The sequence below is a fragment of the Prunus persica genome, chromosome G1 (genome assembly GCF_000346465.2).
Source record: "Prunus persica cultivar Lovell chromosome G1, Prunus_persica_NCBIv2, whole genome shotgun sequence".
Classification (NCBI taxonomy): domain Eukaryota; kingdom Viridiplantae; phylum Streptophyta; class Magnoliopsida; order Rosales; family Rosaceae; genus Prunus; species Prunus persica.
In genome coordinates, this window is record NC_034009.1 from 35,857,122 (window position 1) to 35,872,563 (window position 15,442).

Below are 15,442 nucleotides of genomic sequence, written 5' to 3' on the forward strand. Positions count from 1 at the left end.
AAATAACTCAAACCCTAAAAAAAATAAAAATACACGCCAGAAGGAGTTCAAACAACTCAAACCCTTAACGTTACAACACAGCCTCCCTGGAGCAGCAGAAACTATGTAAGTCACTCCATCTATCTATCTATCCACCTTTTTCTTTTTCTTCTATCTTCTGTCTTCACATTCATCGCAAAACAAAGTATGATCATGGATAAATAAATTGATGATATTGTCATAGTTAACCATGTTGGTAGTATATGAATGAAGAGAGATGGCGTTGGGTTTGGAAAATCTTATAGCTGGTGCAGAATGTATTTTGTCAAAGTGGAATGTCATTATCTTCTGTTTATGAATTTCTTAGTGTTACTATTCTAAGACTTGCAGTTTGTTTAGGTAATTACTACAAAGTGATTGCTGCTGTTTGGAGTTCCAATTGCAGCGTCAGTTTTTGTCTAAAGCTTAATATTCCAAGGAATTTCTTCATGTTTTTACTTGTGATTTAACAAGATTTTATTGTTTTGTAGTTAGGCTAGTTTGCATTTAATTTTGAATTTTGGTGTAGGGCTTTCAACTATAGTAAACCATTTGAGGTATTATTGACAATCGTATGAAATGTACTTTGACCATTTCCTCAACTAATGGGGGTTGATGATTCCCTTAACTTGTGGGGGTTATCGTCCTAAGAACCTTTTATTAATTATTATTATTTTGTCAAAGTGGAATGTCATTATCTTCTGTTTATGAATTTCTTAGTGTTACTATTCTAAGACTTGCAGTTTGTTTAGGTAATTACTACAAAGTGATTGCTGCCGTTTGGAGTTCCAATCAATGGATATGTGATAATTACTACTTACGTGATAATTACTACAGTCTCCCTTCCATTCCATAATTCTATTGTTGTCATATACAGAACAAGGATTAGGCTTAGGTAACTAATATTTTTATTATTGTCACAAATATTTCTGGGTCTCACCTCGCATTGTGTTGATCAGAAAAGGAAAAGAGGAAAAGCCTTCATGCCATAGATCAACTGTTTCTTTTTTGTTTTAGTTTTTGGTTTTTCCCAATATCCTTTTACAAATTTCGATGTCTTGTGTTGATCAGAATCTTTTCACATATGTTAAACTGTTTTTCATATCACAGATATATATATTTTTCATATCACAGAATCTTTTGATATCTTGAATAATATACATATTTTAATGTCATGTAGACAAATGGCTCGATTAAGTTTGTCCACAAAGAGGAAACTACGTGTTACTATAAATGCTTTGATTGTCTACCTTCGAATAATATTTGTTGTATGTGCTGCGGGTTATGTCTATGCACGCTTAGATTATGCAAATTATTATTATTTGATTATTTACTAGTTACGTAGGTGAAAGATAAATATTTATTGGAGTTTATTTTGTGAATTTTATTTGCTTATGTTAGTTTTGGATGTGCTCTTTGCAACTGCTTAGCCCTTAGGTGACTTCTTTTGTGAATTTTATCTCACTTGATCAAAGATTTCTTAGCCAGGTTAGCTTGTCTAGCTTTTGGTTCAGAATAAATTGCTGATAATTTTCTTTGATAACGGATTCCCTCTTACTGATTAATTCAAAACCCCTTTTCCTATAGCTTTTGGTTTTGGGTGAATTTTATATATGTGATGTGGTGAAAATGTGTAGGGCATTTTAGTAATCAAATTAATTTGAATTCTGATTCATGAAAATTAGTAAACAATAACAATGGGAATCAACCCCATTCCTTTACTAATTTCGTATGTTTAGTAAACAGCTTAATGGGAATGATTCTTCCCATACCGATTCAGTAGTTCCCCGATTCCTAAATTATCTGATTCCTTACTTTCTCCAGTACTGATACGTAAACATGCCCTTAGAGTATTGTATGTATATATCGTTTTCTCAGTTATCGTTAAATAAAGGGAAATTTACATAATATCACTTGAACTTTTTATTTTTATTTTTAACTACTTGAATTTTGTAAAGTGTTGCAATCCACCACATATGTCTAACTCCGTTAAAATTTTCGTTAAATTTAAGGTTATTTTCGTCAATTCACTATAACTAAAAATAATTCTAAAAAAAAAATTCTAATAGAAAGCTGCCATTACGTGGTAATCCATGAAAATTTTCAATTGCACCTTGACAATAAAAATAATACATGATGTAACCTCCTAAATGTTTTTCCCAGTTACAGAGTCCAGGAATAGGACATCAGATAACCCCCCTTGCATGCTTCTGTGCTAGGTAACCTACAAGCAAAACCAAAAAGTGAACAACTATACCCAATCAACTTCTACAGTGACCAATTCAAACTTATGAATCTTTTGATATAATTGCAATTGCAGCCTCATTTTGTGTTAAATATCATCAGCAATTCCAAGGAACGCACTGAACTGATTTGTTAGTTTTTTTTGTTTTTGGGTCAAAATTTATCTGATTTGTTATAAAAAAAAAACTGAAAGGTCTTTTAGTTCTACTTACTGGTGAGTAGTTGGTGATAGACTTGACAGGAGCTTGACACCTCCTGTTCCACCAGGAGTAGCTTTATGAAGTTTATCCTCAACATACAAGTTGAGGGTTGCCCTGCCCTATCAGATACATAAAACAATCACAACACTAAGGGGTGTATCCAATTCTAACTTTTAATGACTTTTAATGAGTTTAGAAGTCTGAAGGTATTCAATTATGACTTTTAAATAGTCTTTATAAGTTTAGTTGTATTCAATTGTGAGTTTTAAAGAATATGTAAAAGTTTTGAGGTATTCAAAATGTAAATGACTTTTAAAAACTTTGTGAAATAAATGACTTTTCAATACTTTTGAAGCTAATTCTTACTACCAAAAGTCTTGCTAATTTACACCAGACTTTATGAAAATATTGGGAAGCTAGGAAGATAGAACCAAAACGTCTCCAATTCTTTCTTCCCTCGTTATATCAAGTAGCAAGCAGATGTATCTTTTTTCTTTATGGTTAGGGCTCTACTTTGGTATCCCATCTTGTCATCCACTTCCTTCAGGTTAGTAAAAAATCTTGAATGTTTTTCTTCTCTTCTCATCCACACGTGTACTTTCCATCTGTTGGTGAATATTTCTTCTATTCTTTTCTTCATGCTTGCATCCTGAAGCTTATCAATATTTCATCACAAAGCTATGTTTGCATATAAATATTTTATTATATTGATTGTCTCATATGCTAGGTTTGCATACAATATTTTATTATATAATTTTTTTGCCCTTAAACCCATTAATTTATTATTTAGGTATTGTTTCTTAACCCATAATTCGTTAGGTGGATAATTTTTTCATATAATATTCTCAATTTGATTACATCCCATGTATTGGGCTAGGAGAATTGCAGGAATATAGACTCTTGTAAGTTGTAATCTGACCATTTCTGTTGATTTGTAAGTGTTTATGAAATATTATTGATGATTGAGTAATATTTATTTCTTTTGATAAGAATATGTTACTATGTGATTAGATTTTGATAAATAAAAATTTAAAAGGTGCATTGGATGCATTTTACCTATAAGCTATTATGAAAATATACACAATTAATAAGGATTTGTATCCAATTTTTTTTTTTTCCCTAATTTTTTGTTCCATGTATGCCGACTATTCATTCAACATAAAAGATAAATGCTATTCGTAAAATAAATTTAAAAAATAAGTATTTAAAAGTCTATAAAACTCTATGACAAAAGTATATGAAAGTTTGTCACTTAACTTTTTAAAGTATGTAAAAGTCATTAAGAATTTGTCAACTCTAGAAAAGTCACTCACTTAAAAAATGTCTTTAAAAGTTAGAATTGGATACACGCACTTTCAGTGGACAGCCTAGCCCTGGTAAAAGAATGTCGAGGTCAAGAAATGCAGCTTCAGCGGTACAAAACAACTCAGGCAAGGCGTGGGCTCCACTAAGTTCTGATAGGCTTGAAGGCAAGAACAGTTTGAGTTACTGTCTGAGGGCTGTGACGTCGGCAACAAAAATTTTATAAAAAAAATTTTCTGAAAAAGTACCAAAAATTTCAGATTTTTTAAATATAAATACCCATATTCTTCACTTCCTACACCAAAATTCTATACAAATTGCTATCCTCATATCTCATGTAAATAATGATTGCCCTTGGGTTGCCATGGCAATGAGTGGAAAAACAACAACAAAAATTGCTATGGCAAACACTATTCATATGAATAGTAACAACCTTTGCCTCCCATTGTTTTTTGCCATGACAAATTGGTGAAAATACTCTAAGTACCTTTCATCATGAATATTGTGATGCAATTCAAACAAAACAGAACAAATTAGCCCAACTTCTTCATATTTGCTGACACTATCTAGTTTAATCTCCTTAACTCACATTGTGATAATTTCCAACCGGATAAGCAAATATTAGGATTGTATACTCTTTGGGCGGCCCATGCCAAAAACATATATAACTCTATGATATAATTAGGAATTGCATAACTTGGTCCTTATTGCATACCTAGTGTAGAGTGACTAGCATTCAAATTTGCAAGGGGATTGTTTGGATTCGCATGAGGGTGGGGGGAGAATTGGCATTGGAAAAGGGTTGGGGTAGGTTAACTTTTTTTTAAAAACTTATGTTTTTAAAATTATGTTTAGTTATTGTGAATTGACGGAGATGCCCATAAGCTTAACCAAAATTTTTATGGAGTTGAACATAAGTGGTGGATTGCAACACTTGACAAAATTCTGGTGGTTAAAAATTAAAATTAAAAATTGAAGTGGTTATGACGCACATGCCTCAAAATTCAAATTACATTTATACCAAAAAAAAAAAATTAATAAATTATTCTACTCGTGAAAGGTGTCACGAAATAATGGGGTGATGCATATGTTAATTAATTTGCGGAAATGAACCCAACGGAACTAATCATGTTCCATAATAAGTGCTTGCTTCTCTTTTGTATTTTAACATCGGTTACTTTGATTGCAAATAATCAAAGCCTAAAACATATACCAAGTTTATTTTCTTGTTAATCAACCGACTTGCAGAACACGACATTTTCAACTTTTAAGTGGAACAAGTTGAGACTTCCCACTGATGCATTGTGGGCTAGAAATTAATTGGACAAATTATCCTTTCCACATGAAGGGCTGGCTGACTTTGTCTTGCGAGTCCAATTTTCCAGTTACCAAATGCCCTGTGCCCACCTTGTTTCCTTGCTAACTTCGTGACATGTGGCAAGCCAATTAACTCTATTAATTCCATTTATTTTTATTAAAATAATAAAAAATAAAATATACGCAACCCCACATCATCCTTACATCCCCGACCTCTCTCTCTCTCTCTCTCTCTCTCTCTCTCTCTCTCACTTTGAGTTTAACCCGTTGCCAACCACCAGCACCTTTTTTTTTTCTTACTCCAATGGCAACCCCTCTGTTAATTCCATTTATTTTTATTAAAATAACAAAAAATAAAATATGCACAACCCCACACCATCCTTACATCCCCGACCTCTCTCTCTCTCTCTCTCTCACACACTTTGAGTTTAACCCGTTGCCAACCACCAGCACCTTTTTTTTTCTTACTCCAATGGCAACCCCACCCTGCACCATTTCTCAATTGAGGATATTTCTAAAGTTTGAGAATTGAGCCCCTCTTTGTCCAAAGAGCAGAAAGCTTTAGACTCTCAAACCCCTCTTAGGCCACAACAACATCTCAGTCACAAAATTCAAAGAGAAAGAAAACCAAAATTAATTCATATTAAAAAACCATTCGTGTAGTCTAATGCTTCTATCTTCTGGATTGTGCCTCAATTCTCATTCCCGAAAATTGACTGAAACCCTCATACACTCAACACCAACCAAGCCGACTAGCACCCATGGTCGATGAATCCAGTTCAACCGAATTGCACCCACGAAACATCAAAGAATGAATTTTTAATTCTAAAATTTGGAATTTTGGGTTGGAATATTAAAGTTTATGTGAAGGAGGGGTGGGGTGGTTCTCTGTCCCTATCTCGGTTGGCTGGCAGTAAGTAGGGGAGAGAGAGGGAGGGGAGGTCTCGCGGTGGTGGGGTGGGGCTGGACCTGCGAGGCTTAAGTCGAAGTAGGGGAAGACATTGGCTGGTTAGGATGATGAGAGGTAGACTTAACAGCGTTAACATAGTTAAAAGTGTTGTTAAGTGGTTTGTCACATGTCAAAAAGCTAGCAGGGAACACAGGGTGGCACATGATATTTAGTAACAAGAAAATTGGACTCGCCAAACTGACCAACCCACTACTCCGTTGCCATGTGGCTTCAACCCAAAATCCTTGCCCAAAAAGGTTTCCTTTATAAATTCATGGTCTTAAACCCTAGCTCCCTTTCTCTCAAAAAAACACTCTTAGAGTCTTTTCCACTTTGAGGGGGGAGGAAGCCATTGTTCTTCCCCTCTCTCCCCTCTTCTCTTCCTCCTTTCACCTCTTCCCCCATTTTCAGAGACAAAGGGTTTTCCCTATTTGTCTTAGTTTTATTATGATTTTCATCCAACCAGTATAGGCGGCTGCGGCTCAGCATCGGATCTTCACCTGCATTTCTGCGTCGGATCTCCACCACCATCTTTTTTGCAATTTCTTTATGTTTGGAATAAGTTGCAGAGACTCTTTAGGTTCTCTGTGTAGTTTTCACCTCTCCTTTTGTGAGAGTTTTTCATCTCTCCTTTGTGAGAGCTTTTCATCTCTTCTTTATGAGAGTTTTATTTGTATTGTTATGGCTTGGTTTTTTCAAACTTTATCTCTTTTTTATTATTCTAAGTTTGCAATTTTAGTTGGGATGCCTATACCAGAGTATCTTATATCATGCCTGATCTGTAAGATCTCACATCAACCAACGGAGAGGGGGTGATGTGCCTTATATGTGCACACCCGCATCCATCTAGCACGAGGCCTTTTGGGAGCTCACTGGCTTCGGAGTCGTAGGAACTCCGAAGTTAAGCGAGTTCGGGGCTAGAGCAATCCTAGGATGGGTGACCCACTGGGAAGTTGCTCGTGAGCTCCCAGAAACAAAACCGTCCTGGCAGAGAGGGGGGCCCAAAGCGGACAATATCGTGCTACGGCGGAGCCGATCCCGGGATGTGACATGATCGTTAGTAGAGACACACCAGATTGTCTTAATTTTGATGTTAGACCGCTCCGTTATTGTAATGGCCCTTTTGTGGCTAGTTTGTATTGGCCATTTGTGGTTAGTGGCTTTTTTAGTTGAATTATGAATGCAATCATAGAATTTCTCAACCAAAAAAAAAAATCATGGTCTTAAGTGCTATTATTTGTGACATACGTTTTGATGGCTGCAGAGGTTGTTGTGGACTCTCTTAGATTGTGGGTAAATTACTCTTTGCATCATTTTTCTCTCTTTGCATCATCCTGGCACTATTGACTACAAAGTTGAATGTAATAACAATAAGCTGAGTGGCCAGCTTGATCAGATTGTTGAAAAGAGAAGGAAAGAATGTGACAGAGAGGCCAAGGACTTGCTGCCAAAGGCATTGTTGTTGTTCTACAAATGGAGTTATGGCAGACGATCCAAAGAACTTCCCAGAGCCAGAAAAGTTCAAGCCAGAGAGGTTTGATCGAAATTGCAAAGATGAAAGGGCATCGGACCTCGAGCATGCATCGGCCAGAAATTTGCCCTCCAAGAGCTAAAGCTCTCACTGATTCACTTATACAAACCTCTGCAACTTGACTATGGCTTTATTCTCAGTTTCAAGCATGATGTCAAGCTTAGAGTCATAAAGCGGACATGATCATGCACTGGACATTAGTCTTCAACATGCCTTGTTAGGATAGACGTATGCTGAAAGAATAAATCCTGGTCTGTGTGGAGGATAAAACATATTCCTGGTATAAGAACATGATCAATTTAGGCACCACCAATCCTCCTATATGCTTCAGCTGTGAAGACAAAATTAGAGAGAGAGAGAAAGAGAGAGAGAGAGAGAGGAATTTCAACATTTACTGGTGGCATCGCAAAGAAAGAGATTCCCATCTATCCATCCAAGACAAAGTAGTCAAAGAAGGTAAGTAAATAACAGCCACATAAGGATAGAATATTACCTACATAAAAAGCTCATATTCAATTCATTTGTTTGGTTAACAAAGAAGATAGAAGTTCAGGTGTAAGTGTTAAGTTTGATTGTTTATTAGTTCAGATAAAACGTTAACATCATTATCCCGTCACGTGGAGCGACTAATGTCTAATGCTAGCTCTTTTCTTCGCGTGAACAATAACATGTTTGACCACGTTTCCCCTCTCTCTTTGTGCTTCCTGATCTACCATTAGGTGTGGCGGCACTAACATAATCTTTACTAGATTAAGAGCCATCGGTTTGCAGGAAATACGCCCCCAAAAGCACAGTTGGGTTGGGGCCTTACAAAATTTTCCTTAGAGCAGGCGTGATCTTTGATGATCGTTTTGTTCCATCACGCATGCTTTTATCTTTTTGACCTACAGAAGAAGCGAATGTGGTGTTGTCTGATTGGAGAACTTGGTGAAAGAATGTTATGCTAGTGCTTAAACAACGCCATGATTTCGTCACCAGCTAGGATATATATAAAATATGATAAAAGTACAAAATATAGACCAATGGCACCCAAATTTTCACAAGTAAAATCATTTAAAAAGTGACAAAGGAGCAAAGTACCCTTCATCCGGATGCTGCTCAGTGACTAGTGAGAGCTCCACTTATTCCATCCCCAGCCTATTAAACCACCCCAAAGCTTTGTGCTCTTTGATCAAGTATCAAGTAGAGAGAGACACACAGAGAGCTCTCTGTCTCTCAGACAATGGGTGTTTTGGAAGTCTTGTTGTTTACCAATGTCTCTCTGCTATCAACCATCTTCACAGTGTTGGCAATACTGGCAGGAGTTTTGGGGTACTTGTATGGGCCCTACTGGGGGGTGAGGAGGGTACCTAGCCCACCAACTATCCCCTTGGTAGGGCACCTTCCCTTGCTGGCAGAGTATGGTCCTGATGTATTCTCAGTTCTTGCCAAACAGTATGGCCCTATTTTCAGGTCAGTTTATTAATTTGTGTATGTAGCAAGTTGAGCAAACCTTCTTTTTTTGGGACCAAATATTTAGGCTTTCTAGGGGGATGAGAAAAAGACAAACAATTTTACTCAAATGAACTTTCATCCTTTTTCTTTTTTTTTCCTTGTTCTCAAATGAGTTTTATCTAGAATTTTCCTCAGTTAATCATCTGAGACAGACTTAGACTACCCTCATAAAGCACAAAGATTATGCTTATCTCAGAAATATGCGTAGGCTAGGTTAGATACAACTTACAAGGAACAAGCTGAGACTTCCCTCCCACTGCTGCATTGTGGGTTAGAAATTGGCCGTAACATTACCACATGAAGGGCAGGCTGAATTTGCCCTGCCAAATTGACTAACCCACTTTCCTTTACCACGTGGCTTCAGCCCAAGAAGGTTTCTTTTCAAATTCATGGTCTTAAGGTCAAACGCTATGTTAACTGAATAATCAGCAAAGGTAGCATCTGTTCTGTTTTGTGACATTTCTTTTTCATGGTCTTGGCTACAAAGCTGATAGATTGTGGAAAAATATACTCTTTCCTTCCTTCTTTTTTTCTTTTTTATTTTTAAATTTTAGGAGGGTTGGAGGGTGTTAATCACATAACAAACTCTATGTCTCATGTCATCACGTTTATTTTCTTTGATTACATATTTTGGGCAGGTTTCATATGGGCAGGCAGCCACTTATAATTGTAGCAGATGCAGAGCTTTGTAGAGAAGTTGGAATTAAGAAGTTCAAAGATATTCAAAACAGAAGCATCCCATCTCCCATCTCAGCTTCCCCTCTTCATCAGAAAGGTCTCTTTTTCACCAGGTATCGTAAATTCGTAATTGTGTTATTATGAAAGTGTAAAATATCAGTTGAAGTTATTATAAAATTATTGAGTGATCTGATGGAATTTGAGCATCCTGCAGGGATGCAAGATGGTCTGCCATGCGAAACACTATATTATCAGTGTATCAACCATCACACCTAGCCAGCCTTGTGCCTACCATGCAGTCCTTCATTGAATCTGCGACTGAAAAACTTGGCTCCTCCAAAGAAGAAGATATTACCTTTTCCAATCTCTCCCTCAGATTGACCACAGATGTGATAGGACAAGCTGCCTTTGGTGTCAACTTTGGCCTTTCTAAACCACAGTCCATCAGTGATTCAATCAACAAGCAGATTGGTGGTTCCCAAGACATTAACAATGTTGAAGTCTCAGACTTTATCAACCAACACATATATTCCACAACACAGCTTAAGATGGACTTGTCAGGCTCCTTATCAATCATACTGGGACTACTTGTACCTGTTCTCCAGGAGCCATTCAGGCAAATCTTGAAGAGAATTCCTGGCACTATGGACTGGAAAGTTGAACGTACAAACCGGAAATTAAGCGGCCGGCTTGATGAGCTTGTAGGGAAGAAAATGAGAGACAGGGACAGAGGTTCAAAGGACTTCTTGTCACTCATAATGAATGCAAGGGATTCAGAGACAGTTTCAAAGAGTGTCTTTACCCCAGACTACATTAGTGCTGTTACTTACGAGCATCTCCTTGCTGGGTCAGCCACAACAGCATTTACATTGTCTTCAATTGTTTACTTGGTTGCTGGACACCCAGAAGTTGAAGAAAAGTTGCTTGCAGAGATTGATGGATTTGGACCTCCTGATCAGATGCCCACTGCTCATGATCTTCAACACAAATTTCCTTATATTGATCAGGCAAGTCTTCTGAAAGTCCAACAAATGTTCAAATTGCAAAATGCCTCTATGTACTGACATGAAAATGGAGTTTGATTTATCTATTGGCTGTTGGAATGCAGGTTATCAAAGAGGCAATGCGGTTTTACATGGTTTCCCCATTAGTTGCAAGAGAAACATCTAGACAAGTCGAAATAGGAGGTTATCTTCTACCGAAGGTATTGTTCTACTTACACAAATTAATAACATCTCTATGTACAACTACTTTTCCTCTGTGGACACTGGAAATGGTTTGTATATGAATTGTCTTATGAGAGTAGTTCATTTTTGTTTGTGAGAGGAGCAGGGGACTTGGGTTTGGTTAGCACTTGGAGTTTTAGCAAAAGATCCAAAGAACTTCCCAGAGCCGGACAAGTTCAGGCCAGAGCGGTTTGATCCCAGCTGCAAAGAAGTGAAACAAAGGCATCCTTATGCTTTTATACCCTTCGGGATCGGACCTCGATCCTGCATTGGTCAAAAGTTTTCCCTGCAAGAACTAAAGCTCTCACTCATTCACTTATACCGGAACTATGTGTTCCGGCACTCTCCCGGAATGGAGAAACCTCTACAACTTGAGTATGGCATTGTTCTCAACTTCAAGAATGGTGTCAAGCTCAGAGTCATAAAGCGAACTTTATTTCAACATGCCTGATCAAACTTTGCCAACCGTACAACTCATCAAACACGAAACAAGACAACTGGAGCTCGGTTGTACGAAAATTTATATAGTAAAACATATTCTTCACTGTAATGTTGTTGAAATCATTCATAATTTGACACCAAATTTTCAGTTTCGGGTTAATTTAACAGATCATTGCCAGTGATGGTTGGTTCCAAATGCAAGAAAGCTAGAGATGAATTCCACGATCGGTCTCAGAGAAAATAAGTAGGAAGCAGTCTTCAATTCCTCCTCTGTCTCCTCTTTAGCCTTGTTTGTACCTTTTTTATGTCAACTGGCAATTTCACATGGCTCATTATTTGCTTGTTTTAACTCATATGTCTTGACGGATGAGAATCTGTTTCTTTGCAATGTTTAGATTCGTTTCTATCTACTCTTGTCTTCACGTGCCTATACAGTGCACGTCGCCTAGGAATATGTTTTATCCTACATGCACATTACATTATACACAAGGATAGTGACTATGTCTCTCTCTCTCTCTCTCTCTCTCTCTCTCTCTCTCTCTCTCTCTCTCTCTCTCTCTCTCTCTCTCTCTCTCTCTACATTTTTCTATCCGATCAAAACTCCATGAAAAGAAAAATATATCTTCTTCTATGAAAAGCAACCAACCATTGCGTTAATTTTCTTCTGTTATTTTGGGTTGATATGAGCTCAGACTCAGGCCCCATCAAGCCCAAGATAAATAAATAAAAAAGCGCTAGGCCATTAGATTTGATTTCAGAATCTGCACTTTGGGCCCACATCTCTTTACTTCGACCAGCTGTTATGTGTCAACGAGGTCTAATCTAGTGAAAAAATATATTCACTTGCATACCAGTAGTTCAAACCACCATAACATCTTGACATTGACAATGTGCATGAAAAAACCTCCTCCCCTTTCTAACTTTGACCAACAAAGAAACCTAAATGCTTTGTGTAATATACGTTTCTACAAAAATTTAATGTTGTGGATGGTGTTCTTAAACATAAAAACACCAGGGTTTTAGCCTCCTCTGCAAGCCCCTTGTTTTCAATTATAACCGTATCTGTATCTGCATTGCATGGAAATAGATTTATGGATGACAAAATAAAAGTCAACTTTATTGACAAATAAGGAGTTCTATTGCATCAAAGGAAGAGTGACAGTTTAAGCTAAAAGAACAGCTAGCTACACAGCAGCCCTGAACAAGACATGTACAATCAACTGTTTTTACATTTACATAATTTCAGGTAGTGAGAAGTTTCTTCAATATTTGCAAGCAGAAATTCTTAACGCAGTGGATCTGCAGCACTCAATGAAAAGCATTTGAACACCAATAACCACTTTCTCATATTTTGTAGAGAAACTAACTTCATGCACTCCAGGTCTCCAATAGTAGCATACAAGACAACTGACTTAACTGCTAAGTGCTAAATATACATACTTGAATGAACAAATGTACACTGGCTACAGCAATCTGAAGATATATCAGAAGTATAAGTTCAAGGATCGGAACCCCTCAAAGGTCTCCGTCGGCCGGTCCGCCTGCAAAGCATCAAGGAAGAAACAGCAAATCAAAACCATTGACACAACTTCGAAAATGTCAAGAAAATATTACACACACTAGATATGAATAATTATTAAAGGATACTGAAAAAAACAGCTACTACATCGTTGGCCCCTTTGCAACTTTGACCATCCCTCATGCTGCATCACAAATCATATATTATTATCACTCACAAAACAAATAACACACACATACAAATAATTAATGGAACCGAAGTTCTTAAATCATATACCAATATCTGGATTAAAGATAGGAATGGGGTTGCAGGGGCCAACTCAGCACACAACCACTTCATCATCACAGACATTTTCTTAACATCAAGGCTTGGACCTGATTAGATAACCCATTTGATCAACAAGTTCTTGCAAGTCCTCACCCCAATCTGCTGGCTCTGCAACCAAATCCTCCACCGCGACATCGATATCTGATTCATCGCCCACCACAATAACGTCTTCCTCCGGATTGCCACCAATGAGCTCATCGCTCCACAGCTCCTCCCATGTAGTCTCATTAACAATGCCGAAGTTGCCACCAACCGAACTTGAATGAGGGTCTATGATATCACTGCTTGATTCATTATCCAATGCAGCAGCTGAGAAAAAGGTCTCAATCTGCGATCCGATAGTTTCCAACTCTCCCTGATCTTGGCTTGCTGAGTAGTCCGCAACATGGGTTTTAGGTTTTTCTTGCAGATTCTCCACACTGGGGCTAGCTGATAATCTCCGCTTTCGACCAATTTCCATACCACGCAACTCTTTATTCCGAGCCTTCTTCTCAACAAGGTTTTGGATAAAAGATGGGCTATTGAGTGCTTTAGCAAGGAAAGCCATAATCTGCTGTTGTTTTTTCTCTGTGGTCTGCAACCGACCCTCCATTGCCATGACTTGTTCTTTTGAATTTTGTTGTTGCTGCCTCAGCCTCACTATTTCAGTCATTAAAACATTTCGGTCTCTCTTCAATCTTTCAAGCTCAGTCTCCAGTCCATACTGGCCCAGTTCAACACAAGCTCCTCCTCCACCTTCTTGTTGCATACTCTGTGACATATGCCTCCTCCTCTTGATGGTCTTCAGTAAATGCCTCTGCCCTCCCAGAAACCCTTCGTTGGCAAATTCCCATCGGTCAGGATCAACCTTTCTAAAACCCTGCATGCAATCAGTTGATGAGCAAGCATTGAAATTTACTAAACAGGTATGTAATTAGCAAACCCTACTGACGAGCAATGAAATCAAATCATGATTCATGACCATCAGAAGAAAGGGAATTGCTTTTATAAGAAATTCAAAGAGAGCATCGAAACTAGTTAACAGAGTTGCAGAACGAATAAAAAAAGCATGACAACCAATAATTGAAATTCTTACACTGAACCAAAAATGTTACAGTAATTAGCAAGCAGCCAACTTTATTATTACTTGATTTCTCAAATTTTTCATGTCAGCCCACAAACTAAAAGGGAACTGCAAAAAAGAAAAGAACCCATGTAGAATTCTGCATTCAATATGAAGACGATGCAATAAAGTTCATGTTTTTTGAGGATCACTTACATATGTATTAAGCTGACGAATGAAGCTGGAGAAGTTCCCGTGCTTGAAGTAGCGAGGAAGAAGAGTGGTGGAGAACTTATGAGAGTCCCAAACAACGAAGCTGTTGCGAGCTCTGCTCCAGGAGACAATGGCGTCTGTAGAAGGATCCTCCACCATTTCAAAGGTCTTTGTGAGAAAAGGGGGAGGGCCCACTTCGTGTAAGCCCTCTATTGGCTGAGGTGAGAAGCTTGAAGAAGAAGAGGATGATGAACCAACAGTGCATGTCACAATCTCTTCCTCTTTCACCGCCACTCCATCCATGGTATTGCTCTGTTTCTCACGCACCCCCAATTCGTGCTCTCACTTTCAAAGTGAGGATTTTTTACATTCCCAGAGAGTTGCAAGAATTGGGTTTTGGAATTGGATGCAATTTAACGGAATTTAGTTGATCAATTTGAGCTTTGAGTGAAATTTGAGAACTTTGAGATCTTCTGGGTAGTGTTTTTTGTAATGCGGAGGAGAGAGAAGATGTATATTTAAGGCGGTGGAAAGGAAAGTTCTAGAGACATGAGGGGACGGTGTCTCTCAAATTTGTAAGAAGTTTCTTCCCCTTGTATAAGATCGCACAACAAATAGCAAACACCCCAAAGCTCTAGAACCTTCTCCACGTTTGGGCCATATGAAGAACATGAGCCCAATAGCTGATATACCACTTTTTATTGTGCTCAATTATGCTCAAAATCAATTATTTATTAATTTGTTCAACAAAAAAAATATATATATCAACTAATAATTTTTTTAAGTTTTCAATCAACAAATTTGAGAATTCTTATTTTATTTTATGCATAAACCAACAAGAGAGTCCACATCTGCATTAATTATCAGGAAAAAAAAGAAGATATTTTGTTATATATTCATTCTTAGCACTAATAATATAGATAAATTATATATTATTTAAT

General features: G+C 37.5%; 2 protein-coding genes across 7 annotated transcripts; one reads left to right on the forward strand and one right to left on the reverse strand.

Annotated features, from left to right (window-relative positions):
- LOC18791455 (cytochrome P450 711A1) lies at nt 8,627–11,903 on the forward strand. The gene is made up of 5 exons (XM_007222248.2): nt 8,627–9,013; nt 9,694–9,846; nt 9,948–10,740; nt 10,842–10,937; nt 11,066–11,903. Exons 1-5 carry the CDS (start codon nt 8,784–8,786, stop codon nt 11,408–11,410), a joined length of 1,617 nt encoding a protein of 538 aa, XP_007222310.1. The 5' UTR covers nt 8,627–8,783; the 3' UTR covers nt 11,411–11,903.
- Nucleotides 12,497–15,098, reverse strand: LOC18788813 (heat shock factor protein HSF30). Of its 6 annotated transcripts, XR_002272812.1 has the most exons (4): nt 14,505–15,069; nt 13,196–14,105; nt 13,067–13,103; nt 12,497–12,941 (listed from the first exon to the last, which is right to left on the reverse strand). XR_002272812.1 is itself a non-coding variant. In XM_020569796.1 (3 exons), the coding sequence occupies exons 1-3, from the start codon at nt 14,802–14,804 to the stop codon at nt 12,916–12,918; spliced, it is 1,092 nt and encodes a 363-aa protein (XP_020425385.1). In that variant the 5' UTR covers nt 14,805–15,069; the 3' UTR covers nt 12,497–12,915. The 6 variants fall into 6 exon arrangements, 2 of the variants coding, with proteins under 2 accessions (XP_020425385.1, XP_007223311.2); XR_002272811.1 differs by having other exon boundaries at nt 13,067–14,105; nt 14,505–15,098; XR_002272813.1 differs by lacking the exon at nt 13,067–13,103.